Genomic DNA, 26,738 nt, shown 5'->3' on the forward strand with positions numbered 1-26,738 from the left:
CGGCAACGTTACCAGTCAAAAAGGGCAGTCGGATGACGAGGTAAAGCTGTGAAAATATTTTTAAAAAAAATCTTACTTTGGGCGTTTTTGTTTTAAGTGGCTTTTGCTGTGTCCGCACTGCAGGAACTGAGAACCGTTGTAGTTCTTCAGAGTTGTCATCTCCTACTTCAGGGTTGGTACTTTCCCAACACAAGAGGAACTACAGTGACTGACGAGTTCAGTGATTGACCGGTGGGTCCGAACCGTTTCAACCTACAGCAGGTCGCTCGTCACATTTTTGCTCATCGACGTTTATTGGTGATCGTTTGTCGGTGTGTTATTATCCGTCATTACTGCCATGTTTGTGTTATTAAAATAGACTCCAGGTTGACCGAGTGCGTGCGCGTGATAATCACAGGTCGTGTTGTTAATGCACACACGCTTGTTCATCTTCCATTAGCTGATGTAATTTGTGAAACGGTAGCTGCAGGGTTAGAAAATGCAAGACCTCTCCTTTATGTTCGATGCTTTTAAAAAAACAAAACAACATATGTTGAGTCACGCTAATAGACTTTTAAGGCTCGCTGGTTCGTTCTATCCTCCCTGCCGTTTTTTCTCAAGGCAACTTCCGACTGCATTTGTTGTTCGTTAGTACTTAAATCTGAGTGAAGTTCCCAGTTTGAGGGAACAAATAAGCCACTGATGTAGAAGTCTGCCATTTGTTCTTTTATCTTCAGCTCTCTTTCTCTCTCTCTCGAGGTCTTCACGGGTTTGTCGTGGACTAACTTGATGCCCACACGCAAACTTTTTCTTTTGTCAGCTGTGTTTTCTGTTTCTGAGCTTCTTCAAACAGGAAATTCAGATGGATTGGCACAAATTACACACAATTTGTTTGTACACTTGCCCGTTGTTTTCCTCTTCAGCACACATTGTGGATATTTTACAGGCTCAAAGTCAAGTTTTTAATCTTAATAATATATATATATTTTTTTAACTACAATTAGAACAAAAAAAAAAGAAAAAGCATTCAGTATTTCCATGAGAAAGGTTTTGAAACTGTATTTAGACGTTTGTTTTGGAAAATATATTAATACAAAACAAAATTGATAACTGTTAAAACACATTACATTATAAATTCTGTGACTTTTGTATTAAAAAACACTTGTTTGAGAGTCAATTACTATAACAGACAATATAAGTGGCCAAACATCCCGTCTGGAAAATTATAATTATGCTGCACCCTTTACTGACATAAAAACAAAGTGCTTAAATGCCCCCCCCCCCAAAAAAAAGGTTTCCATTACGATGTCAGTGTTAAAATAATCCTGGAGTGGCTGTGTGACAATCAACTTAAAAAAAATGTAACCCAAATTTTTGTTTTCGTCAAAAAAAGGGAATACAGAGAAAAAAAAAAAAAAAAAAAGAAGAAGAAATTTTTCCTGAAGGATTAAAAGCATCATCCAATCACGTCTGGCAGCAGAAAGGTTGTTTACTTTCAGATGTAGTAAACATGCAACAGTTTCAGAGCAGGTTTAGTTTACATTAAAAAAAAAAAATCTCTTCTTTTGTCGAGTGAGACGAGCAGATCAAGATCTTCATCACTGGATGATGATGATGATGAATGACACCAATGTGTGTAAAGATCTTTGGAAGTAAAAGTCATGCATTCAAAATCTTAATTAAGTAAAATTACATACTGAAAGTGCTGTCAGCAAAATGTAATTTAAGTAACAAAACAGTACTCATATATTTATCATATGTAACTTAAAGGAATATTGCTTCATTGACATGTGAGCAGCTTTATAATGTTGTCATGGTAGATATTTTAACATGTGATACTGTTAATAAAAGTATCTCGTAAAAATTATCTTAAGAATAATTGAAATATATGAATGTAAAAGCAAGATTTTACTGTTGGTTGGTTGAATTTTTCTTTTGAACCGTTTCATACCCAACTGCAACTAATGATTATTTTCACATTGGATTCATCTGCTGATTATTTTCTCCATGAATTCATTGACTGTTCGGTTTGTAAAAATTCTGAAAATAATGAGAAATTCTCATCAGTGCTTTGAATGATTATCAAAACGGTTTCCATAGTAACAAGAGCTGTGAAGTAAATGCAGCGGAGTAAAAATAGTCCAAAGTTTCCCTCTGAAATGTGGTGGAGCAGAAAACGAAAATACTCAAGTAAAGTACAAATAGTAATGATGTTGAAATTGTGCTTTACGACAATACTGGTACGTATTGTTGAGATTTTAAATATCCAACGGCAACATATGTATATGTATATGTAACATATGTATGTATGAGGTGGTAGCGGTCATGATGTTGTTTCAGATAGTTTCGTGGTCAGTTTCGTGGTCAGTTTTGAGGTCAGTTTCAAGGTCAGTTTTGAGGTCAGTTTCGAGGTCAGTTTCGAGGTCAGTTTCGAGGTCAGTTTCGAGGTCAGTTTCAAGGTCAGTTTCGTGGTCAGTTTCGTGGTCAGTTTCGAGGTCAGTTTTGAGGTCAGTTTCAAGGTCAGTTTCGAGGTCAGTTTCAAGGTCAGTTACATGATCAGTTTCGTGGTCAGTTTCGAGGTCAGTTTCGAGGTCAGTTTCGTGGTCAGTTTCGAGGTCAGTTTCGTGATCAGTTTCGAGGTCAGTTTCGAGGTCAGTTTCGTGGTCAGTTTCGTGGTCAGTTTCGAGGTCAGTTTCGAGGTCAGTTTTGAGCTCAGTTTCGTGGTCAGTTTCGAGGTCAGTTTCGAGGTCAGTTTCGAGGTCAGTTTCGTGGTCAGTTTTGAGGTCAGTTTTGAGGTCAGTTTCGAGGTCAGTTTTGAGGTCAATTTCAAGGTCAGTTACATGATCAGTTTCGAGGTCAGTTTCGTGGTCAGTTTCGAGGTCAGTTTCGAGGTCAGTTTCGAGGTCAGTTTCGAGGTCAGTTTCGTGGTCAGTTTCGTGGTCAGTTTCGAGGTCAGTTTCGAGGTCAGTTTCGAGGTCAGTTTTGAGGTCAGTTTCGTGGTCAGTTTCGAGGTCAGTTTCGAGGTCAGTTTCGTGGTCAGTTTCGAGGTCAGTTTCGTGGTCAGTTTCGTGGTCAGTTTCGAGGTCAGTTTCGAGGTCAGTTTCGAGGTCAGTTTCGAGGTCAGTTTCGTGGTCAGTTTTGAGGTCAGTTTCAAGGTCAGTTACATGGTCAATATCGTGGTCAGTTTCGAGGTCAATTTCGTGGTCAGTTTTGAGGTCAGTTTCAAGGTCAGTTACATGATCAGTTACGTGGTCAGTTTCAAGGTCAGTTTCGAGGTCAGTTTCGTGGTCAGTTTCGTGTTCAGTTTCGTGGTCAGTTTCGAGGTCAGCTCCATGGTCAGTCTCATGGTCAGTTTTGAGGTCAGTTTCATGGTCAGTTTTGAGCTCAGTTTCGTGGTCAGTTTCATGGTCAGTTTGAGCTCAGTTTCATGGTCAGTTTCGAGGTCAGCTCCGTGGTCAGTTTCATGGTCAGTTTTGAGGTCAGTTTTGAGGTCAGCTCCGTGGTCAGTTTCATGAGTCATTTTCGAGGTCAGTTTCGAGGTCAGTTTCGTGGTCAGTTTCGTGGTCAGGCTCCAGTGTGACGAGCTTCCGACGAGGATCGTGTTTTCAGTTTCTTACCAGGATGAGTAGACAGGAGGAGGAGAAGTCCTGATGAGCCGGGATGGTGGAGAACACGGAGAGGACCAGGCAGCTGAAGACCAGGATGAACCTGAACAAGAACAACAACACAAAACCTGGAATCAGACGTGGCGACATCAGCGGGTCGACCTCTTGAAATCCACTGCACTGACCACCGAAGCATAATTTCCACCGGTCACATACGTTCACTCCATTTTCCTCTGCGATAAACTCTTGAACCCGTTCTGGTACCGAGAAGAGCAGGACACGAAGAACTTACTGTATTTCCTCTCCGCCGTGAACCACTGAGCCCGACTATTATTCAATTTCCTGAGATATCAAGTTAATCATGCTTGTTTGTGCAACATGATTTGCGAGAAACAAGCAGTGAAGCTGCGGCTGTTGGAAAACAAGCAACATCCAACCATTTCCACACTCCGACTATCGCTGCCTCCGCCAGGAAACCCTCTCCATCTTTTCTTTTTCTTTCTTTCTTTCTTTTTTTTCTTTTTTATTTCCATCACACGAATCTTCCAGAAACACATCGCCGTCTGAAATACGAGCGCCGGCTGTAGAGTTACAGTGGCGCTCGATGCTAAACGGTGAGAGCACATCTGTGTTTTATCATCTCAAATCTCCCCGTTAAGGAGAAAGTCTGGTCGACGTGCTGCGCCTGTCGCGACCTTCTGCGCCTGTCGCGACCTTCTGCGCCTGTCGCGACCTTCTGCGCCTGCCGCGACCTTCTGCGCCTGTCGCGACCTTCTGCATGTTCAGCCGTGTCCCGCCGAAAATGAATGAACGCAGGAAATACTCGAATATTTACTATTTCGTGGACGAAATGTGTTCACTGCATTTGACCACGTGTGTAAAAATAAGACAACCGCCCTGAAAATTCGACCTAATTTCACTTTGTTTCATTTCAACATCTCTATAAAAACAATTATCTGGTGATGTTTCGTGGTCACTCTGTGAATTTCAGTTAAAGATTTTTTTTTTTAGTCCTGAGTGGTTCGGATAGCAGCGCTCTGTTTTGAAGGAGGCAGGAAATACACTTTGAGTAGGTAGATGAGTTGTTTTCTGTGAATCTCTGGAGACTTGGGCTTAAAAGCCGAATCCAGCGCAGAAGTGACGGACTCTAAAAACGTAACTGGTGAGTGTTGAGGTGTCCGGACTGAAGTCTGAAACCGTTTTCGTTTTGGGTTCTCTTTGCAATTTTGGGGAGCGCACTACAGAGCTTTGCACGACATACCCACTTCCTGTCGTCATTAACTACGTCCTCTCGTCTTGCCCTCGTCCTGTCGTCAAGGCTTACTTCCTGTCGTCCGTTTCCCCCGCCTAATTTCTGTTGTCGTTGCCTACGTTCTGTCGTTACCATCGTTACCATCGTCGTCTGCGTCCTGTCGTTGTCCCCTACGACCTGACGTCATTACCCACGTCCCGTCGTCGTCGCCTAGCGCCTCTTGTGGTCATTACCCACGTCCCGTTGTCACCCATTAAGTTCTGTCGTCATCACCTACTTCCTGTCGGCGCTTACGTCGTCGACATTGATTTGGTTTCCAATTTGGTTCGTAGCCGTTTCCGTTTCAATCAAGAAAAATGATTGAGCACAGACATTTTGTTGCTACATTATTATTATTATTATTATTATTATTAATATTATGCCGTTGCTACCTTTGGACCAAACTATATTTAAAAACTTAACTCTTTTTAGTTGTTGTCTTTTTCTTCTATGAGGTGTGTGAAAGCACCCGGAAACATTTAACAGAAAGAAAAAAAAATGAAAACACACCTATTTGCTGAGCAATAAAAGACTAATTACCAGCAGTTTACTACCATGAAACCAATCAGCGCCTTCTTCACAACAATTTCTCAGCAATTAGTGCAATTCGGGACATTTGAATTCTGAAAAAGGTTTTGCACATTACGATCCGTTTTCACTTGCAAAAAGGTCATTACTGGCAATGTGACATCGGCTCTACCCATAATGCACAGCTGCAGCGAAGCGGAGACGAGGGAATCCTTCCCATCAGCATCTCGTTCAGGATTACGTCCCGTCGCCGAGCTGCGTCACTCGTCCCGCAACCCTGCAGTACAGTACCGGGCCGAGCTGCTCTGACTTCCCGTCGCTGACGTCCGCAGAGCCAAAATGGAGGTCAAAATCTTCACACGGCCGCCGGCCACGGTTACGTCATCGCGTCCCGACCCCGTTACGAGCTGCCGGGGAGTTCAAAAGCCGAATAAAAAGCTCAGAGGTATCGGAAGGATTGAGGTTTGGCTTGTTGACATTTCCACAGATCTGGAATAATGTGACTTTGATCGGAGGAAAACATCCAGTGACAAGCATTGTGCTGCTGTCAGCTGAGAAGCGAGCTCCTCGTCACCGGCCCACCTACGCCTCTCGCGCTCACAAGGTTGTCAGACCGAAAATTACACAGTTGACAATCGGCTCCCGTCATGTTTTCATTCTGAGTGTATTTAAACTTAAAAAGTTCATTAGGCGCTCGGTGAAGCTTCCCCGATTAATCCCGCAAACTAATGTTTCCCGCCGGCCTCGGTGCCCGAGTGTCACGACGGCTTTGGAATTAATCTGGAGGATTCCCGCGCCGCGCTTCCAGCAGAGCGATCGCTCTTAACCCCTCCGAACAGCTGGGGGCTGGAAATTAAAACCGTCCAACGTTGGCGCACGAGCGCAACACGGAGGCATCTGTCCTTCTTCCCACTCGTCCTCCACTCGCATAGAAACACGGAGACACCCGGTGTGTCACCGGACATAAATTAATTGATTCGTCTGGAGAACGAGTTGCGAAACCAGTAAGTAATATTCGCACTTACAGCCTATTATCCGTCGCCGGGTCTAAATAATGAGGCCGATGCGGAAGTGCCTGAAGCTGCAATACCACCGAGTGCCACTAGAGGTCGGCTCCAAAAAGCCTCCGGCTCCGTAGACTCCCATTCAACTTCTCTCATCAAATACAAAGTCGATAAAAATTTCTCCACGAGTTCTTATTAGTTTTCTGGCGGCCCATCTGAAAATAATCCCGTCATTCATTCGAAAGTAAGCCGTAGCGTCGGGTTTCCAATCAGATCACTGGATCCTCCCAGCTCGTCCAAATATGGTCACTTCCTGCTCCAAACCGCTCCGAACTAGCAAAGACGGCGACTGACAAAATCCGAACTCGAGGCTTCATAACGGACGTTCACAAACCGACGGGTGACGTCACCGCTGGTTGCCGCTTGGTAAATACTCCAATACTCCACAACATTAAACCACTAACCCTATTCATTTAAATAAGAGGAGCAAACTATTAGTAACACCTCTCAGAATAACCCTCAGCACCACAAATTACAGTCTCCAAAGTAACGACGAAACTAAAGGAGCACCTCTCTCAACCAGACTGAAGAACAAGAGAACATTATAATCCTCATAAAAGGAAGATTTACTGCTGTGTTATACTTTATGCTTATACCTGTCTGGTTTTAATGCAAATACTGGAGGCCCCGATTTAGAATTAAAAGGCAATTCACGACTATCCAAGTTTTTGAAACTACAGAAACCCTTCGTCCACTCTGATAATAAAGGGATGTTACAGAGTGATACATCTTTCAAACTATTTTTGTCCCGTTACAAAAATAGTAATAGTGAGAAAAATAGATCTTCTTTTCACTTCTTAAATAAAGAAGGAAGTCACATTAATGTCAGCTCTGCGTTATCCTTTAGAAACTCTATAAGGACACGAAGTGAAACCTGAAGCCCAGAAAAAGAAAAGTCCGGGTCGGAAAAGTGTCTCGTCAGCTTTTCTTCTTTTTGAGTAAAAACCGACGCCCGTTCGCAAAGTTTAATTTTGACTTGTCAGCGAGTTAATTTGAGCTTTTAAAGCTACACACACACACACAAAAAAAAGAAACGCAGATCACAAAGTAACACTAAACAGCTCCTTGGATCCCCCATTGTAACGTTTCTAAACCCACCTTTGTCTGCAGGGTTTTTACTTCTATTATGAACCACTAACCGCTGCAGGAAGAGAAGAATCGGTGCGGCCAGCACGCCGACATAACGTCAAGAAGTCCCCCCCGATCAGTCCTGTCATGTGTTAATTGGATCACGGTACGCTAATGGACTAATGATGCCGTAATGATCGGGCCTGATTGGGTTTCGTACGTCAGACGATCCCCCCCAAAAAAACACAACGAAAGAAGCTCTCGGCCTCGTGTCGCGTAGACGTGTCGTCTTGCCGCTGTCCGTGGTCCTGAAACCAAATCCTGCTGCTGAAGACCGGCGGGTCGCTCGTTCGTCAGCAGAGCATTTAATTATGAATAAACTGAATGCAGATATTTGATTCTACTTCATTAACTTGCCATTTAAAGGACCAGTGTGTAGGATTTAGGAGGATTTTTTTTTTGTGTGGCAGAATTAGACTTGTATATTCACATTATATACATGATAGAGGAGCCCGGAAGGGACAAACTAAACACTTTTTTTTTGCGTTTATCACATATGCTGTAGATTCTCTACCTGCTTGAATTTGGAAAGGGAAGGTGAGGCGAGAGGTGTTCAGTTGGTCGCAATCTGCAATGTCACCACTAGATGCGAACGTTGAGCATTTGAAGCTAAAATACTGTTTGAAAATCGCTCTAAACAAATCGACTATTAATTGATTTTCACGGCCGTGGTCATCTTTGCTGTTCACACCGTGACAGTTTTAACCTGCAAAGCTCTGGAGCCTGGTAGCATTGTGTTCTTCTTCTCCTTGTGTTGTTCAATGGCAGCTGGCAGACACCTCTCAGGTGGATTATCGCCACCTTCTGACGGGAGTAACGCATTACAACCAGGCGCCGGCAGAAAACAACTGAAACGAGGAAAAACGATAGTCGCATTTACCGATCGATTTTTTTTTTTCTTCTTCTTTTTAATGACTATTCGAAAATTATGACCCATCCCTTCTAGATGCCACTAAATTCTACACACTGCTCCTTTAAAGTAATTTAGAAAAGTAACCCTGATGATGTCATCAGGAGTTGATGATGTCAACACGGTTATTTCATCTCAAATTTGTTTGTCTCGATAGTTGACCCGAGAGACGATGTTACAAACTGATTTCGGGGCGTCCAGTAAAGGATGCTTGCTGCATGGCATTGTGGGAAACAAAGGCTCCATCTTAACCTGCACTGAGGACCAAACGTCAGGATATCTCAGTTAATTAGTTCATTTTATTTGATATATTTGGAACAGGGACCAAGTACAAAATACATCAGTCTCACAAAGAGAAAAGTTGTTTTGTACCAGATTGCCAGGATCTCTTGATTGTAACCATTCTTTAAAAAAAAAAAAATAAAAAAAAATTCAATAAAAGCTATAACTTTTTGGAAATTTACCAGAGTCCCCCTTTAATTATCAGTCTGCTTGTTTCATAAAAAAAAAAAAAAAAATCGGAATTAAAACCCTAATTTATTTAACAGTTCTGCTTCACGAAGGACTTTAAATGATTCACAATCGACCCGTTCCCTGTTGACTCGTCCATAAATTGTTTCAGCAGAGAAAAACGTATTCATTACAGGAGTCAGCAGCATTAAAGCTGCAATAAACCGGCGCAGCGGGTGAAAGAGCCACCCGCGCTCACGACCCGGTGAGAGGGGGGTCAGCGTCCTGCCTTGGCGGAGGCTATCGTTCTCAAATGTCCCCAAAAATTTAAAAAAAAAATAGCTTAAATACAGCCGAGCCAGGGGAACAGAGGAAGTGTGTGTCACGTTACCTCTGCGTTATCCTCAGGAACTTTACGAGGACACAAAGTGAAACTTAAAGCCCAATAAAAGCCCGGTTCGGGTCTTAAAAGCACTCGTAATCTGTCAGCTTTCAGGACGTCTGCGGGTTCTCCGAGCGCTTTTTTTTTTTTTTTTTTTTCCTGCGCGCGTCGGCGCCGCCGTCTCCAAAAAGCCGATTGAAACGTCATAAATAAAAACGTCACCGCGACCTCCCGAACGTAACACAACACCAGCAGGTCACTCCTTTTGATGACGGACTGCGACCCGGAGAGACGTGACCCTCCCCCTCACCCCCTCCCGCGACCTCTGACCTTCCGCCGCGGGGCGACACATTCCTCCACGGAGAACAGTCGGTCGCGATCTGCGTGCCTCGGACCACTCTTCGACGCGTCGGGCCTCTTCCGCCAGCGACGGGCCTCCTCGGCACATTTCGGAGTCTTACAGGGGGGGGGACGAACCGTTAAGAGCTGTTGACGCTCGTGTAAAACGCCGCGCCATTACGCCGTGCGTGCACAAACGCTCCGAATCTGCAGGACGGCATGTACGTGCGTGTTTTTTTTTTTTTATACCAGCTGTTAAAAGTCACGGTGTTGACAAGAGAAGAGGCTGTAAAGCTCGGTGGTGGGGAGGAGGGGGGAGGGGAGGGGGGGGACACGCCGCTACGAGGCCGATGATCTCCACAAAGCACCTGCGCTCTTTGAAAGGCTGAACCGTCGACGTGCTCTGTATCCTGTCAGGCAGAGGGTGGAGGAGGGTGGGGTGGGTGGGGGTTGACATTGTGTCTCTTACCCCACCCCCCACCCTCCACCCACCACCACACACACACACACACACACACCATAACGGCTGATGTTACGCGAGCAGCGCCGAGCGGGAGCAAGAATGAGCCGAGTGTGTGTTTGGGGAAGATTAGACGAAAGTGCAAATCAAAAGCTGCGGAGTCGGCTCGAAGAGGGAAGCGGGGATTTTTTTTTGGGGTGACGTCTCACTCTTGAACTCCCCCCTCCCCTCCCCCCCTCCCCCCCAGCGGCGTTTCGATAACACAAGGCGACGGCTCTCGGTGCTGTGAAAGGATTTACGTCGACGCGACAGAAAGCACAACACGGGGATTTCTCCGACTGTTGTGGCTGCGTTGAGGAACACAAACACCATAACGATAGTGTTTCATATTTTCATTGACGTCCTGGCGCCCGCCGTGTTGTTTACGGTTATGGTTAAAGAGAGGAAGTTTCTCCCCGCCACAATGAAAATTAAATACTTGGGAGGAGGTTTCAAAGTCGACACATGACGGGCATCTCGCCGACTGCCAAGACTTTCAGTTGCATTTTCTTTGTCGCCAGAGAATTTCCTTTTTCCGTCATCTCATTTGAGTTGGGCTTTTGTGCCCAGACTACGGGCTGAACCTATCAACCTCTGCAGAGTAAATACGCAGATATTAGCTCCGTGACATCCACGATAGCTGCCTGGTCAAGTTAACCTCCACCGTCACCAGCAGCGACGTCGCCCGTCGGTTCGTGAACGGCTGTTACGAAGCCTCGGGGCTCAGATTTTCTCCGGCGCCGTCTTTGCTGGTTCGGAGCGGTTTGGAGCAGGAAGTGACCATATTTGGACGAGCCGGGGGAGGAGCGAGCGGTGGACCTGACCGATCTGATTGGAAACCCGGGGATACTACCCCCCCCCCCCCCCCGATAGCTGTAACCTGACTGCACCACTGACCTGTCAATCAAACAGACCTCCCCAAAAACACAGATTTTCTAATTAATGAGGGGATTATTTTCAGATGGACCGCCAGAAAACTAATAAGAAGGAGCGACTTTAGCGAACAACACCGAAAATAACTATTGATTATAGATAGTCAGTGAGAATTTCATGAGAGAAGTTGATTGGGAGTCTATGGCGCCGACCTCTAGTGGCACTCGGTGGTATTGCAGCTTGAGGCATTTCCGCATCGGCCTCATTTCTCAGAGCCTGAAGCTACGTCCACTTTTATACACAGTCTGTCGGAGTAACTGACAAATGTTGCCGAGGAGAGGTAAGTCGGGGCTAACTAGCTGGACCTGCTACCCCGTAATAGCAGAAGGAAATGAATGGACGGACGAATGGACCTCTCTTCCTCCCGCCAGGCTTACATGTCTCTGACCACGGGGTCAACTGAATGCAAAAAAAACCCCCAAAACAAAGCGAACAATTAGCAGCTGTAATTGTGCACCAAAACTTTACAGTGACGCTTTTATGCTGGAGGTCCACTTACTCAGTTCTCACACCTGTTTATCATCAGCTGACGGGAGTTTTTTGGTCCTCGTACAGCACATGACTTGTGTACTTGAACATAACTTCACTCGGAAACATTCAAACACGAAGACGCCGACAACTTGAAGAAAATACTTTCTTTTTTTTTCTTTTTTTTCAATGACACCAACTTGAACATCATGGCTTCGAGGTTTAATAGCAGGGCACTGATGTGGTGCTGTGAAATGTCATGTTAAATGCGAGCGCATTATGCAGCCTGCTTCAGCCGGTAGATGTACCTGTCACAGTCTTTTTTTTTTTGGAGCTCTCACTTCCTCCCCCATCAAACCTTCCAACACTAAGTGCTGCACATTCTGTCGGCCTTATGTAGTTCAATATAAAGTCCCCGCTTCTGTTTAAAGGTTTCATATTATAAATGACAGGAGGCAGCCGGAGCTACAAAGACTAAAAAAAAAAAAACTCGTATCTTTTTGTAAGTATTTTGACAGTTAGTTTTGTATTATAGGATTCAATTTGCAGAGTCACAGTCTGTGACCAAAGATGTGCCAAAACTTTCCTTTTGCTCTCACTGACAGGACGATTTTACCGCGGTGAAGGTCTCACAGCGCAGCCGTTATATAAACATTTAAATAATCCCACATATCATCATCACGTGCTGATGTCGTAGAAGACACACGAGGAGGCTTAAAGTTTACAGGAACACCGTGCGTGCTTCGACGGTTTTTTTCTTTCAGCTAATCACATGCAATCTGTGATTTTTTTTGGGGAAGTCTTCAGAGACAAATTCCAACTGCAAACATTTGCTTTTCACCGTTTATTTAGCCATTTTGCTCCTCCTTTTTTGCCACTTCCTAAATCTGGCCAAAGTTGGTGTCTCTTACTTTCTTCTGTGCAGGGTGCATCATGTTGCAACGCTCCCCCCCCCCCCCTCCCTCCACAGCTGCTAGCTGCACAGCTGGGTTGATATATCACACCTCAAAACCTAAAAAAGAAACACGAGAGGAGGGACGCCTATTTTAAGGCCACGTACATGAATTAATTAGGAAATTATAAGAAATTACGTTCTATTACAATAAGCGAAGGCGCTGGAGATAAAGCCGCCGAGACCACCCACAGGCCCACATCCAAGAGGCCACAACGAGAACGCGGCAACGATTGCCTTTAAAATGCATGTTTGTAGAGAAAGAGAAACACGACTGCACAAAACCACAAGTGTGCAATGTCGTAAAGCTGCCCCGACTCTAGTTTAATGTGTCTGCGCTCTCGTGTCGAGGCACGTCGAGAGGATCCGCAAATCAAAAGGTCCGCCGGCCGAGCGGCACGACGACTCGTAATGGAAAGTAGAGCGGAGGAACTGAACAAGTCACACTTTATAAACAAGCCAGAGACTGTTTATGAAGCTCCGCTGTGTTGTCAAGTGGTCGTCCTTATATTTGTTTTACAGTGAAGTACAGTGTGTTGGCACTCATGAAAGACTTTCCATTTTTATATCAAATCACCATTTGAGTGGTTTAAATTTTTTTTTTTTTTTAAAAAAAAACGAGCTGCAGTTCATTCTCCATATCGTTTCGATTATTTAGATATCGGCGTTGCCAGACGCGCCTTTTTTCAGTTTTATAACGTACATGTACGACTCTTGCAGCCAAGCATAGAAATACTCAGATGTCGTCTAGACGTAAGAAGAACACGTACGTAAACTGAGGCAGGTCGAATGAAGGAGGTCTTGTGACAAACGCTAATCGTTATTACATGTTTTTTTTTTTTTTTGGTGTTTTCTAACCCAAACCACATTGGTTTCCACATGGTTTTCTTTCCTTAAAGTACAGCACAGTGATACTTGCCACGAGGCAAAGATGTGAAACTGATACGCTTCTTCTAGTGGACGGGCGTGTGTATTACACGCTTTGTCGTGATGCCCGGTTTAATCTTGTCCAAAAACCAGCATCATTACGCCGCAAAAGGCCATTATGGAGTGATTTTTTTTTTTTATAACTATAATGCTACTTTTTAAAGTCATGAACAAAGTGTATTCCATTGTCGGTAAACCATTAATACAGGAACACATTTTCACATCTCGGGGTGTAACCGGAGCAGATTTCAGAGTCCCACACCTCCTCCTGCCAAAAAGACTCACAGTGATTATTAGATGTCCAGTCGTGTGTTGGGCTGAAATGAAATGCGTACGGGCGGCATCTCGAAGCAGGAGCGCTGAAGAGTGTTTTGGCAAGACGCGGACAATAATGTGATTATCTTGTGGAATCACTTACGGAGAAAGTAAGGAGAGCAGGAGAGGCCACATGGCCTCAAGGAGATGTCCATAAATAATTCCTTTACTCTGTATCAGTACGTTGCCTTTTGTTCATCAACCAGCTTCAGATGAAAGATGGAGACGGACGTGACAGCTGAAAAAAAGGGTCCTCCGGGACAACACTGACACCACGATTCATTCTCACTACTTTAATTAAGAGTCTTTTTCGCACACAGTTCCCATTATCGCTGTTATGGTAGAGGATATTATCCAAAGCAATCATTGTCTGGGACGGATCTGTGTCATTTGCAAACCTATCGATCCTTTTCCACAGCTGAAAACGTCTACAGTGACTTTCTCTTGCAGTTTCCGACTTTTCGGCGACTCTCTCCATCGATCAACAGTGTTTGTCTAATTCCTGCAGCCGGTGACGGGTCAATACTTGGACCTTCGGGCTGCGACCCACTTCTACCTCCAATCTCCCTCTAAGCAAACAAGTATTAATGGTGCCGGGTGAGGAGATAATGAGGCACCCAGACGCGGACTCGCCGAGGTCAGGGAGTGGCAGAGGCACATGGAGCGCTCATTGTCACACAACCCGCCACGAGGAGGGAAGCAGCGTCCTCGACTAACCCCACAGAGTTTTATTTTGGAAAGCTAATACCTTTAAGTCCCGAATAAATGCATCACCTGTCCAGATGGCGCGCTGGAGAACCGCTGGGAGCACCGCGCCCACGCAGCCAACCTACTCAAAAGGTCAAATTCACGGATAAATAAACCGGCCGTATACGTGCGGAGGATGAGTCGAGCGGAGCGAGAAAAATACATTCGCTCGGGACGGGCAGCGGCACAAAACAACCCTCCCAAGGGTATGCAGAGTTTAGAGAAGTGGTCGGCGTTGAAATGAAGACCCAACTGTGATCCCGTGACTTTTAGAGCCCTGAACTAAATCAAAAAACACTCTCGCTGAAAAAGTGGCTGCACACACATTACTTCCATCTGAGAGTGGAAGACACCAGCGTAGCCGTGTGATATCTGCTCAGGCAAACCCCGGTGACCTCAGAATAGCAAGGGCCCCATTAATCAGCGGCGGTGGAGTGGGCCGGTCGATGGGCTGACGCCGAGCATCCATCTCCATGCGGTCTAAATTTGGGTGATAACGAAGGATGAGGCTGATGGCTGAGAACATTAAAATGGGCCGCCGTGCCGAAAGGATGAATTATTAATCAAATACAGATATACGTGGTGACGACGGCTTTTCAATCAACGGGCAATCTTTATTTTCCATCTCCACCTCCTTTTGTTTTCCTCATTTTCTTTGGATGTCATCAATTTTGTCTATTTCTGAGGAATCACGCCACTTCTAGGCGAAGTCCGTCTTCACGCACGCGGACTTTCTTATGCGCTAACTGTCACTGCAGAGACAAACTTAACTTTGAAATTAATCTTTTACGGCTGCAATAATAAATATTTCTTGTTTTAAGAAAGATAAAACGTGTTATGTGAAATGGGGTGTGCATATCTTTTCAGTTCTATGTAGCATTTTAGCATCTTTCAGCTCATTGTTTCGATTCTGAAGACTTATCACGCCTGTCAATCCTGTTTCCAGCCGCTATAAAATCACACAGTGGCGCACTGAGCAACAAAAGACCCAAATTGACTTCATAAGGTGATAATACGCAACATCAATGTTTGCTTGTTCCACTACCAAAACTGATGCAGGTGTAAAAATGATTTGTGTTTTCCCCCCTCTGTTGTAGATGACTAGTTTGTAAGGTAAAAGAGGCTCCTTTAATCCACAAGAAATTAGAGCCCAACCGATACCGGATTTTGGGGGTCGATACCTATATTAAGTGGTAAAAAGAATTCTCATATGCATGTACTCTTTTCTACATACTTTTTATGCAGTATATATAAACACATTATATTTGCAATAAGCCATCAAACGGTGCTAATCGAACACTTGATACGGGATCATTCTTGGCGACATTGACATTACGAGGGCGGATCAACGATAAAAACGATCAACGGAGCGCAGCACCGTGGCGAGCGCGAATCACGGAGAAGCCGTAACCTTCGAGAGTAAGTGTTACGAATTTCGTCGCTCGATCGTCGTCAGTTCCTGACTTGCACACGTTTTTGCGAGCGTCAGTCCGGCGCGATTTCTCCGTGGACGTGGGCAGAAGGGCGCACATCGACGTTCGCGTCAAACTCTGGAGACGTTTGCAGTCGGCGCCTCCGAATCAAGGAAGGAGCTGCAGAGTCAGTGACATCTCTTCTTAAAACTATACTTTTATCGGCAATAAAACCCTTTCAGTGATCCACTTATGTCTTTTATTCCCTGTTGTAATTTGTTTTATGGTTGTTTTATACGATCATTGTGTTGTTGGATTTTAAGGCTTGTTTAAGTTCAGAGGTTGTTTTGTTTTAATGGATTATTTTATGGGAAGCATTTTGTAACTCATTTTAGACAAAGTGCTATACAAATAAAGTTCATTATTATTATTATAATACCGGCAAAGGAGACCCTTAAGATTTAATAGTTAAGTAAAAAAAACTAAACCCCACAACCTTTCTCTAATCTGAGCTCAACTTTAACTTTACTGTATCATATTTAAGTAAATTACTTAAAAAAAAAAAAAACACGACCACTGAACACAATCTTGGGTTTTTGCAGGAAAAAAAAAAAAGACAATAAGAATGATACAACCACTCTTAAAGAAAAAAAGAAAATCACAGACTAAATATATAAAATGGACGTCACGTGTATGTTTCCTAAAGAACAGTCGAAGCGCCGATCGACATACATGACACAGAAAGTCGTGCATTTAAATTCACATATGTATCTGCACGTCAGCCTTGTTTGTATTATTTAGTTTTGGTTGTGCACGTTCAGTTTATGAGCATCAACAAATATCCATAATGACGGGAAGAAAGAAAAAAACAAACAGCTTGGAGGTCTGAGCCGTTTAACGTGAACACTTTGTGTGAAGATCCGTCCACAAAACACACCAGCGTTTTCCCAGAGGAAGCGGAGGGAGCCTCGAGCAAGGCCACAAATACGTAAGAGGCCGGTGGGGGGGGCGAGGCGGGGGGGGGGGGAGAGTCATCGGAGAGGCTGAAGCGAGATATTTGTGGTGAAACCGGATAATTAACAAGCAACGCAAGAAGACAGGAAAAAAATAAATAAATTGAGGAAAGAGTGTATTTCAGCTGTTACAAACTGTGTGACGAATACCAAACATCCTGTACATTCCTGCCAGTTGTTCAGTGGTCGACTGGGAAGGCTGTGATTGGAAATGTGATGATACCGTGATGGACGACTTCTCGATGACGTAGCAAAATAACCTCCGGGGGCGAGAGGGGGGGGGGTGTGGGGGGGGGGGTAAAGATGCCGCTGTAAACTACCTCCATTTTTTGACACGTCAGCAGAAAAAAAGACAAGAAGATCCAGGAGTGAGTAGAAACAAGAAGCTTTGTTTGAAAAGGTAAAACTGCTTAAGATGGCTTGATGCGTGATGTTCGTACCAAATTTCAAGCTGTTGCTGAGGGACGTTCCTCAGATGGCGCGTCCACGAAAAATGGCAAAGACGTGAGGTCACAATGGCCGTGACCTCCGACCTGTGACCACCAAAATGTAACCACTTTATATTTGTGCCAAATTTGAAGACACTGACGTCTTGGCGTTCCCCAGATATCGTGCTCACGAGCATGGGTCAATGTGAGATGACAGTGACCTTGACCTTTGACCCTTGAAATCGAATCAGTTTATCCTTGGTACCAAGTCAATCGTTTTGCCAAGTTTGGAAAAATAGAACAAAAAGAAATCAAAGTTTCTCTATATGAAGTCTTGAATGATTTATTGAACATTTATTTTTTAGTTGTTTTGCATGCTTATAAACAATCTCGATAACTTTGTAATGAGGGGCCGAAGCAGCAACGATATTTACATTTTTTTTTTTTTTTTTTAGTGTAACTTTGTAACACCTGTCCAGAGACTATAGACGGATAATAGCTTCTTGGCTAATTCGATTAACGCGCCAATATGCTATTTATAAACTTGTTTGTGATTTGCCTTGAATTAATTTATCTCTTGGTTGTTAAAAGACTTTTTCTTCATTTGCTGTCAATTATTTTCACTTGTGAAACTGTGAAACCTGTAAATGTTTTAGTCTTTGGGTGCAGATTAATGCGGGATGTTAACAGCAACTATTTATGTTATAAAACTGCAACACGGCTTTGTTTTTTAATAGAAACCCAAAAAAAACCCCAAAAAACAGAGAGACTTTAAAAGGTCCCAGTGGGGACTTTGAATTATGACAGCAGTAAATGGGCGGAAATACAGTGAAGCAGATAAGAATATATCAGAGAGATCCGACAGCAGATAACAAGCAGCATGTTGACGATGTGTCTGGGAGCTCAAATAAAAAGCGCTGCTGCGATGACAGTTTGATGAAGTTCTTACAACTTCACCTTTCTCCTCACATTTATTTCCTCCGATGACAATTTACACACACACACACACACACACACACACACACACACACACACACACACACACACACACACACACACACACACACACACACACACACACACACACACACACACACTCTTGCATCACACTGGTACTGTTCATTAAAAGTCTGGTTTGGAAAATACAAATCAGCACATTGCGGCTCACGTCATCGCAAATATTTCTTTCTCTCTTTATATTTAGCCGCATTCGGAGATGATAAAACGCAATTATTGAACAAATCCTCACGACGAGGCAGTTTCACTGTTCATCGTTTCATCACGTTGTGCGCGGCGCCCTTTTTATTACCATTTACTGGAGGAGCAGAAAGACGTTGCACGCGAAGCCTTTTCTGAGGCACATTCAGCACAGAGGAACAATATCAGGGAGGTGATTTACATTATGAAGTGACGAGATGAGAGCCAGATGAATTCAGCCCGAGAGAAAACAATTACAAACAAACAAGATGAAGACGAATGAATGAGGCGGACGAAGACAAACAACGAAGGGTGGATCCTCGGCGGCGGCCATTAACCTTTTTCAGACCGCAGGAACTATTTCTAAGGAGTTCCCCCTTTTTAAAGTGTGGGGAACTTAGAACCTTTTAAGTTCCTATAACTCCGTTTTTAGTTCCTACATCTGCCTTGTTACTCTCCTCTGTTACAATAGGAACTGCGGTGACACACAGACAACCGCCGTGTTTAAAAGACAGTGCAAACAGTAAACTAACAGTAAACTAACAGTAAACTGCAGCTACGAACGAAGTCTTTGAAAACAAAAACCAAAAAAAGCAGAAGAAAGTTTCAACCGGAGGCGCAAAATACTGAGAGACGGCCCGAATACGAATGTCCCGGCTTTATTAAGCCGATACAAATCGAAGGAAATACAGAGCTTTTCATCGAAAGCGTGATCGTCTGACTTCAGGCACAACGCCTTCCTGCAAACCTTTCACAATAAAAGCCTTTTTTTATGAGGTGTTCTCTTTCCAATAAAACGCTATAGGGCTTTTAGTTTGAAAAAAATTCAAGGTGTCAAGTGTTTTGTTTTCTATTGACCTGTCATGCAAAACAATGAAAATGAAGTGATTCATAGCGAGGCTTCGGGTGAATCCGTTAATACATCTTTAATGGGATTATGAGCAAAAATGTACTGTTCAATTTCTATTTATTGGCCTTCTTGAACAAAAACACGCTTTGGATCTTTAAACAGGTCAAATACGAACGTGAATTTCAACCCGATTCAAGTCAACTGAAAACTGTATTTCCTCACTCTGAGAAATAAGCGGCGGAGCGTCGTTCGAATTGGAGCCGCGAATGCAAAGAGCAAAAGGCCTTAAAACCTATTTAGTTCTGGGGAGGGAGGGAGGGAGGGAGGGAGGGAGGAGGGTTGAAACTCCGAACACGCCATCCGCTAATCCGGCTGCAACAATCTTCACGGCGGTTTTCAGCACCTCTTTCCAGACTGTGCAGAGGAAGATGAGGATGATTGACGGGCGTCCGACTCCTCTGATCTCCTCATCCCCCCCCCCCCCGCCCCCCACCACCCCGACGGCGCGTACTACTACGGCCAAGAAAACACATGCACCTGATTGCATGCCACCGCTCATGGGAAAACCATTTTCTGCGGAGTCGTGTGGAAAAGCAGTGCACTTCCTGTTTCAGTTGCCGAGTGGTGAACAGCACATTCTCTGGCGGTGCTCCTCAGCGTCTCTGCTAAAGGGATTTGTCATGCCGTTTTTACAGTGCGGGTACGCTGCAGACCGATGCGTGCGACTCGGTAGAGCCGCTCGCTTCTTGTGGAAACAATAATTGAGGTGCCAGATAATCACGCTCCCTGTTTTCTGGAAAAACTGTTGACTTTTCTGTTCAAGGTAATTTGAACTTCAAGCCACCGTGGAGCGACGCAGACGTCGGGAATCAGGGAGCGCACGGCGGGCCTCTTCGAAAAATATTTCAGAGTGACAGAAAAATGCTGCGGTGAGGGCTGTTACAGTGCGAGATTAATTTTTAATAACCGCTTTTCAGATGAGGGGCACTCGCAGGGTCAGGAGGATAAAACGCATAAATACAGGAGCTGGTTGGCTGTTTTTGTTACAGTAACGATAACAACCTCGCAGTAAATTACACGCGAGACAGCCAGAGAAAGCCAAATGGAAAGATGATATAAATCTGAGATGCTAAATCTATTCACTTTAGAATGCACCAGTTGGAAATTATGAGCCGTCCTCTGGTTAAAGGGTGTGGGGAGGATGAGGTCGGAGATGGAGGTATTTTCCATCCATTAGTGGCGTAGCATGAGATACACGCATAATTCACTTTCCACATCTTCACCCAATTAGCTAATCGCATCATAATCGAGCGAGCGCTGGCTGCATGTCTCACGTCACAGAGAGGAGAAGTTATCGCGCGTCGAACGCCAAGCGGAGCCCCCCCCCCCCCCCCCCCCCCCCCCCCGCCGTTCACACGAACACATTCACTCTGCCCGTGACATGAATGAGCACAGCCGACGCAACCAGTAAAAGCTGTTTTCCCAAGCGCACCGTGGCAGATGTTCGAAATGAAATAAAAGCTCGCGATGCAGCAGCAGCAGCGGCGAGGATTTACTGCGCGTCCGTAAAACACCGGCGAGCGTCGATGCGCCGACGAGAAACTTGACGTTTTCAGACGTTTACGTTCACGCAAAGTGAAGCTTTTAAGAAGTGGCGTTAAACACAGGGAAGAGTCCACCGCAGCAGCTGGGAGGGAAAAGGTCACCGGAGCGCTTCGGGGGATCTTCGGACACTCTGCGACGGTTCGCAGTTATTAAAAAAGGCGTCCATCTTCTTCTACAGTTGAATAAATGTCTCCTATTTGTATTCTATCGGGACGGGCGACATGAAAACAACGTAAATGCCGCCAGGTCAGCGTCGGCAGCTGAACGTGCTCTCTGACGTGCGGCTCATCGAATGTCTTTTCTCCAGCTGAGGAATCAACCAATCAGCTGCCACGTTCGGTCGGTTTGAAACGACGCAGCCGTCGCTGGCGATCGAACGTGATGTCGTTGTAACTTGTGAGGCCGATTTACTGACTTCGTGCAGGCGGCAACGTCCGCATTCAATGTTTTCATTGCACTTGTCGACCCCGTCGGTCGGATGTCGAAGACCGGACTCAACGTCCGTCACCACCTTTGCTAGTTCGGAGCGTTTCGAAGCGGGAAGTGACCACGTTTGGACGAACTGATCAGTCGGTGGAGCCGACTGATCTGATTGGAAAACCCGGCGATACTGCGTCCCGCCCACCGATAGCTGTAGCCTGACTGCAACACGGGCCTGTCAATCAAACAGACACGGCCCTAAAAACACAAGCTTTTTGAAGCTTATTTTCTCATTAACGACGGATCATTTTCAGATGGACCGCCAGAAAACTAATAAGAAGGAGAGACTTCAGCTAACAACACCGAAATAAAGAACTTTATGAGAAGTTGAATGGGAGTCTAGAAATGGGAGCCGGAGGCTTTTTGAAGCCAACCTCTAGTCGAACTCGGTGGTATTGCAGCTTAAGACACTCGCGCATCGGCCTCATTTTTCGAAGCCGGAAGCTACGTTCACTTTTATATAGAGTTAATGGTCTGGGTACTCGAGGCTGGGGTATTAAGACTTTGGTGCATTCTTATTCCTTATTCTTTGATGCCTTAATAACCAGACTGATACTTTGGTGAGTTACTATTTAGGTTTTAATGCCAAACCCTGATCTCCTTCGGTAAATACATTATTTATTTAGCCCGATATCGGATATCACGTCATCCTTTGCTTCCTCCAGCAGTTAGAGGCCTTTCCCTCCTCATTGTAAACAGGAGGGGGGAGGGGGGGGGGGTTGACGATGATGAAGATGATGATAAATGCACGAGTGACCTGTAATCTTAAAAGGCACAATGGTGTCGCCATTCAATCCAAACACACACACACACACACACACATAAATTAGAGACACACTTGCACCTTTTCTCTTATTCTCTTTCAATCTGCTTTTCTGTTTGGTTGCAATTAGCTCGGTCTCTTAGTCCCCGTGAAGTGTGGAAAAAAAAAAAATGTTTGGTCTCACACGATGTTTGGTCTCACACAAAAACAAAATGTTTTTCGGAGTACTTCCTGATCAAATTAATCGGGATCTTTAATCTTTAATCAGGATCAAAGCCAGTAAAAAGTACTCGGCGTGGATCGTGTAGGCGGCATTTAGTGAGAGACATTTCAAACAACAGAGGAAAGCGATAATGGCAAAGAAAAATAAACAAATAAAGTGGTGCTGCGACTGAAGCTGCTCGGTAATGCTACATTTAAAAAAGACATTCGGCCCCACAGTGCTTCCTTTTGTCCCGACGACAATGATATCTCCTGACCTTGAATTAAGACTCCACTAAGCCAGTCGGACCGGTCTCAGTTTCGATGCCAAACAGCCATCAAAGCGGGCATTCGACAACAATGCCCACTAATACTCATATTTGCACGAGAACAATACGATTACTAAGCGTTTTTTTTTTTTTTTTTTGTCCACATGTCTGGATGGCTGGTTATGCAAACAGGTGGCACACAAAAGCTGAGGGGCATCAATAACAATAGAGAGAAGAATTAGATTTGCTCACAGTGCTTTGACAGATGAGGAAAAAGGTTGAGTGCACGTTAGAGAGGCTCCGTTGACATTCGTGTGTTTACAGGCAGACAGTCGCCGTCTTCTTCTTGTGTTCCTGCTGCACCTTAAAAAGCCGAATCGCACCGGCGACGGTTTCGACTCCCCCCGACGACCACTTATTATGCTTAATTACTCCCACTGATTGGCCGTTGTCCCCCATCAGGCTGGATGTCTGAAGGCATAATGTGGGTGCAGCTACCAGGAAACATATTTCATGTTGCATGCAAAGATTAATTTGTGATTATATGTCTGTGATTGCAGCTTTATTCAAATACAGCGCGAAGAGATCGGATATTGATTTTGACAACAGCAGGGCGCCAACAGAAGCCTAAAATAACTTCCATCATGTTTACACTCTTCCTTCATGTTCAGTCCCTTTTTTTTTTTTTTTTTTTTAAGATTTTAGCTGTTAACTCGCATCCAAAAACAGTCTCCTCTTTGACCTTTGACCTGCTGCTGCTGCTGCTGCAGGTGTTACAGCAACCTGTGGCTCCCCGGCTCGGGCCGCCGGCAGTTCTGCAATTTTCACACTGCAGCGCGAGCGCAGGAGGGCTTTGCATCTGGAAGCCATTGCCTGGCAAACTCATTATCAAATTACCAGGCTGAAAACACGCTGCCGTCGTACGCCGGGGAGCGAGAAGCTGCCAGCGTCGCTCTTAAACTGTTGCGTCAGAGAGATTTGGGCACGTCAGTCGAGTTTCTGGAGTTATGAAATTATTTTCACACACACAGAAAAAGCAGACGAGGCCACCGTGATGAGCTGAAAATTCAAAAAAAAAAAAAAAAATGTGTGACGTCGTCGAGAAGTCACAGCACTTAATGATTTGAGCAGATTGGCTCGATATTTTGGGAAATATTAATAGCACGTCGGTGCACTGAGCTGCATGCGGCTGCGTGCGGCGTATAGCTTAGCGGCCAATCGATGCTAGATGCTGAATCTTAGCATCAAGAGCGGAAACTGGGAGAAACTGCCAGTCTGTCTCTGTGAAAAGAAAAATTCTAAGTGTATTGTAACCATAAATTTAGTTAATGCAAGGTGTTTTGTTTTTTTAAAACTTTTTTCAGAGCTCGCCGAAATATTTAATCGCAACGAAACCAGACGAATCTTCGGCGAACGTGAAAGCGGGTAATCGAAGCTCATTGTCGCGACAGTACTGTTCGATATCCAAGAACACAGAAACAGTCACACCGACACAGAAATACCGAAAACTTTCCCTCCAAGGCGGCTTTCTTGCTCTACTTTCATGTCAGCGTTCATTTCCTGAGAGCCGACAGCGGAGGAGTTTGTGAGTCTGGCAGAAAAAAAAAAAAAAAAAAAAAAAAGATATTCCTCCTCTCCGCCTGCACTTCATCATCTTCTGCTGAAGTAGCAGGAGAGTGGAGACCCGCTAACCTCTCCTGATCTCTTTCACTCGCAGCTATGTTAGAAAGTGCTGGCTGTCAAATTCAGCCGAAACCCCCCCACCCTCCCCCCCCCCTCCCCTCCCCTCCCCTCCGCCCCCCTCCCCCCGGAAACACAATGGCCGAGCCCTTCTTATACGCCACTGTCAAATCCCACCAGTTTCATTGTTAGGTTAACGATACCGCCACTAATAACTTGACAAACAGCGAGCTGCAGCGTGCAGGCGGCTGCAGATGAAGGCACCGCCGCTCGTGTTAATTCACCTCGTCGCGAGCGATCGCCCCCCCCCCCCCCCCGCCCCCGCAGAGACCGTTGACACGGAGGAAACAATACAGCGTCGTGAGCGTCGGCTCACGACTTCCAGACAGGAAAGTGCGGCCTGTGTGTTTTATGATGTAGCTGCACGCTGCTTCTTTTATGTTGGTCGGATTATCAAGTCCCATAAAGAATCTTCTTTCCCTCATGGAAGCGCTGTTTCCATGGAAACTTTATTTTTATTTTTTTATTTTTTTACTTTAACCCTTGAGACTTGTGTGAAAGTTTCAGAGTTTCAAACAAGGCTCGTGGTACATTAAATTAACCGGGCTGCACGAGGTCTGAAGCACCGCAGCGCACAACTAAAAACACACCTCTTCCGACTTTACCTCGAACAGGAGAACTTTAGTAGCGCTTAAAATGACACTTACTGATAGCACTTTGTAGTTTGGCTTTCTTGAAGAAATTGTATTTTCTTGATTCCTGTTGTTCTGGGTTTTTGTACCCTCATGGTTGAAATGCACTTATTGTAAGTCGCTTTGGATAAAAGCGTCAGCTAAATGAAATGTAATGTAATGTAATGTAACATGGGGGCACGAGCGGCTCGTTTCTAAGCTGTTGCTCCTACGGTGGCCAATATTGTATAAATCCATTGTTTTTATATCATAAAGTCAACAAGAGAATTCTGCTTTTTTTACTGGTTGTTTTGGATTACTCATCTAAAGTGCGATTTCAGTCACAACCAAGCGAACAGTTGGTTTGTGAACGACCGTTATGAAGCTTCGAGTTCGTGTTTTGGCCGGCGCCACCTTGCTAGTTTAGAGCGTTTGTGCCCATATTTGGGCGACCTGGGGGGAGGAGCGAGCAGTGGATCTGACTGATCTGATTGGAAACCCGACATGAATGCGTCCCGCCCACCGATAGCTGTAACCTGACTGCACCAGAGGCCTGTCAATCAAACGCACCCACGCACCCCCCCCCCCCAAACATACAGCTTTTTGAGGCTTAATGTCGAATCAATGACGGGATTATTTTCAGATGGACCGCCAGAAAACTAATATGAAGGAGTGACTTTCGCTAACAACACCAAAAAATTTTTTAGAAAAAAATGTATTGACTTTGTAACTCAAGAGAGAAGTTGAATGGGAGTCAATGAAGCCAGAGCCTTTTTGGAATCCGCCTCTAGTGGTGCTCGGTGGTATTGCACTATATGGCACTTCCTCATTGGACTTAAGCTACTTCCACTTTGATATATAGGCTACGGTCGCAACGCGTTCCAGCAAATGTTTCACAATAAAAGCTTTTTCAAGAAATGTTTTTTCTGCCATATAAAATGCTAGAAGGCTTTTTTTTTCCTTTCTTTCTTTTTTTTTTATATCTCTTTTCCATGGTCGCCTGCATTAGCATGTTAATGTATGCATATAAGCACAAACTACAAAAGGACAGTGCAGCTAATGCTGATGGGAATGTCAAATAAATTAATATTTCAATTTTACTTGTTGAGGTTTCAGTCCGGAGTAAAGTGGTAGATCGACATACTTCTGCTGAGAGCAGGGCTGCTACGGTCAAACACGAATCGCACAATTCAACTCGCAGTACACTTGTATTTATTTGAATAAACTCTAATCGGGTAGAAGTGAAAGGATGAAATAAGAAAACGTGTCCTTTGCTAATGTCTGATCTTGGAAACAGGCTTTAAAACGGATTTTTATTCTGTTAAGTGATTTCATTGAACTGACCGTACTGAACGAGGCTACGTGAGAGTGTCGGTACCGTAGATGCTCCGCTGCATCAGTTATGTAATGACACCTTCATTAAAAAGACACAAACTCGGCACATTAACGCGCCACACAAACGCATGCTGGTGTGTACGTCGGCGCTGCACGCGCACACACACACACACACACACACACACACACACACACACACACACACACACACACACACACACACACACAAAAAAAAAAAAAAAAAAAAAACTCGCAAGAGATCCAGTAAAAGGTTCAGTTCGGATACTGTTGTGCGTGACTGTGGATGTTGTGTCTCT

General features: G+C 44.7%; 1 protein-coding gene across 2 annotated transcripts in view; it reads right to left on the reverse strand.

The window, feature by feature from the left end:
* Positions 1-26,738, reverse strand: part of kcnq5b (potassium voltage-gated channel, KQT-like subfamily, member 5b) — a 107,832-nt gene that overhangs the window by 26,535 nt on the left and 54,559 nt on the right. For both annotated transcript variants that reach the window (XM_069721721.1, XM_069721720.1), the window contains exon 2: positions 3,597-3,687. In XM_069721721.1, coding sequence (XP_069577822.1) covers positions 3,597-3,687 — 91 coding nt within the window. The remainder of the gene's footprint in view (positions 1-3,596; positions 3,688-26,738) is intronic.

The sequence above is a fragment of the Brachyistius frenatus genome, unplaced genomic scaffold (genome assembly GCF_029030835.1).
Source record: "Brachyistius frenatus isolate BFR_SWC_R1_liver_20210118 unplaced genomic scaffold, ASM2903083v1 Contig_271, whole genome shotgun sequence".
In the NCBI taxonomy this organism is placed as follows: Eukaryota; Metazoa; Chordata; class Actinopteri; family Embiotocidae; genus Brachyistius; species Brachyistius frenatus.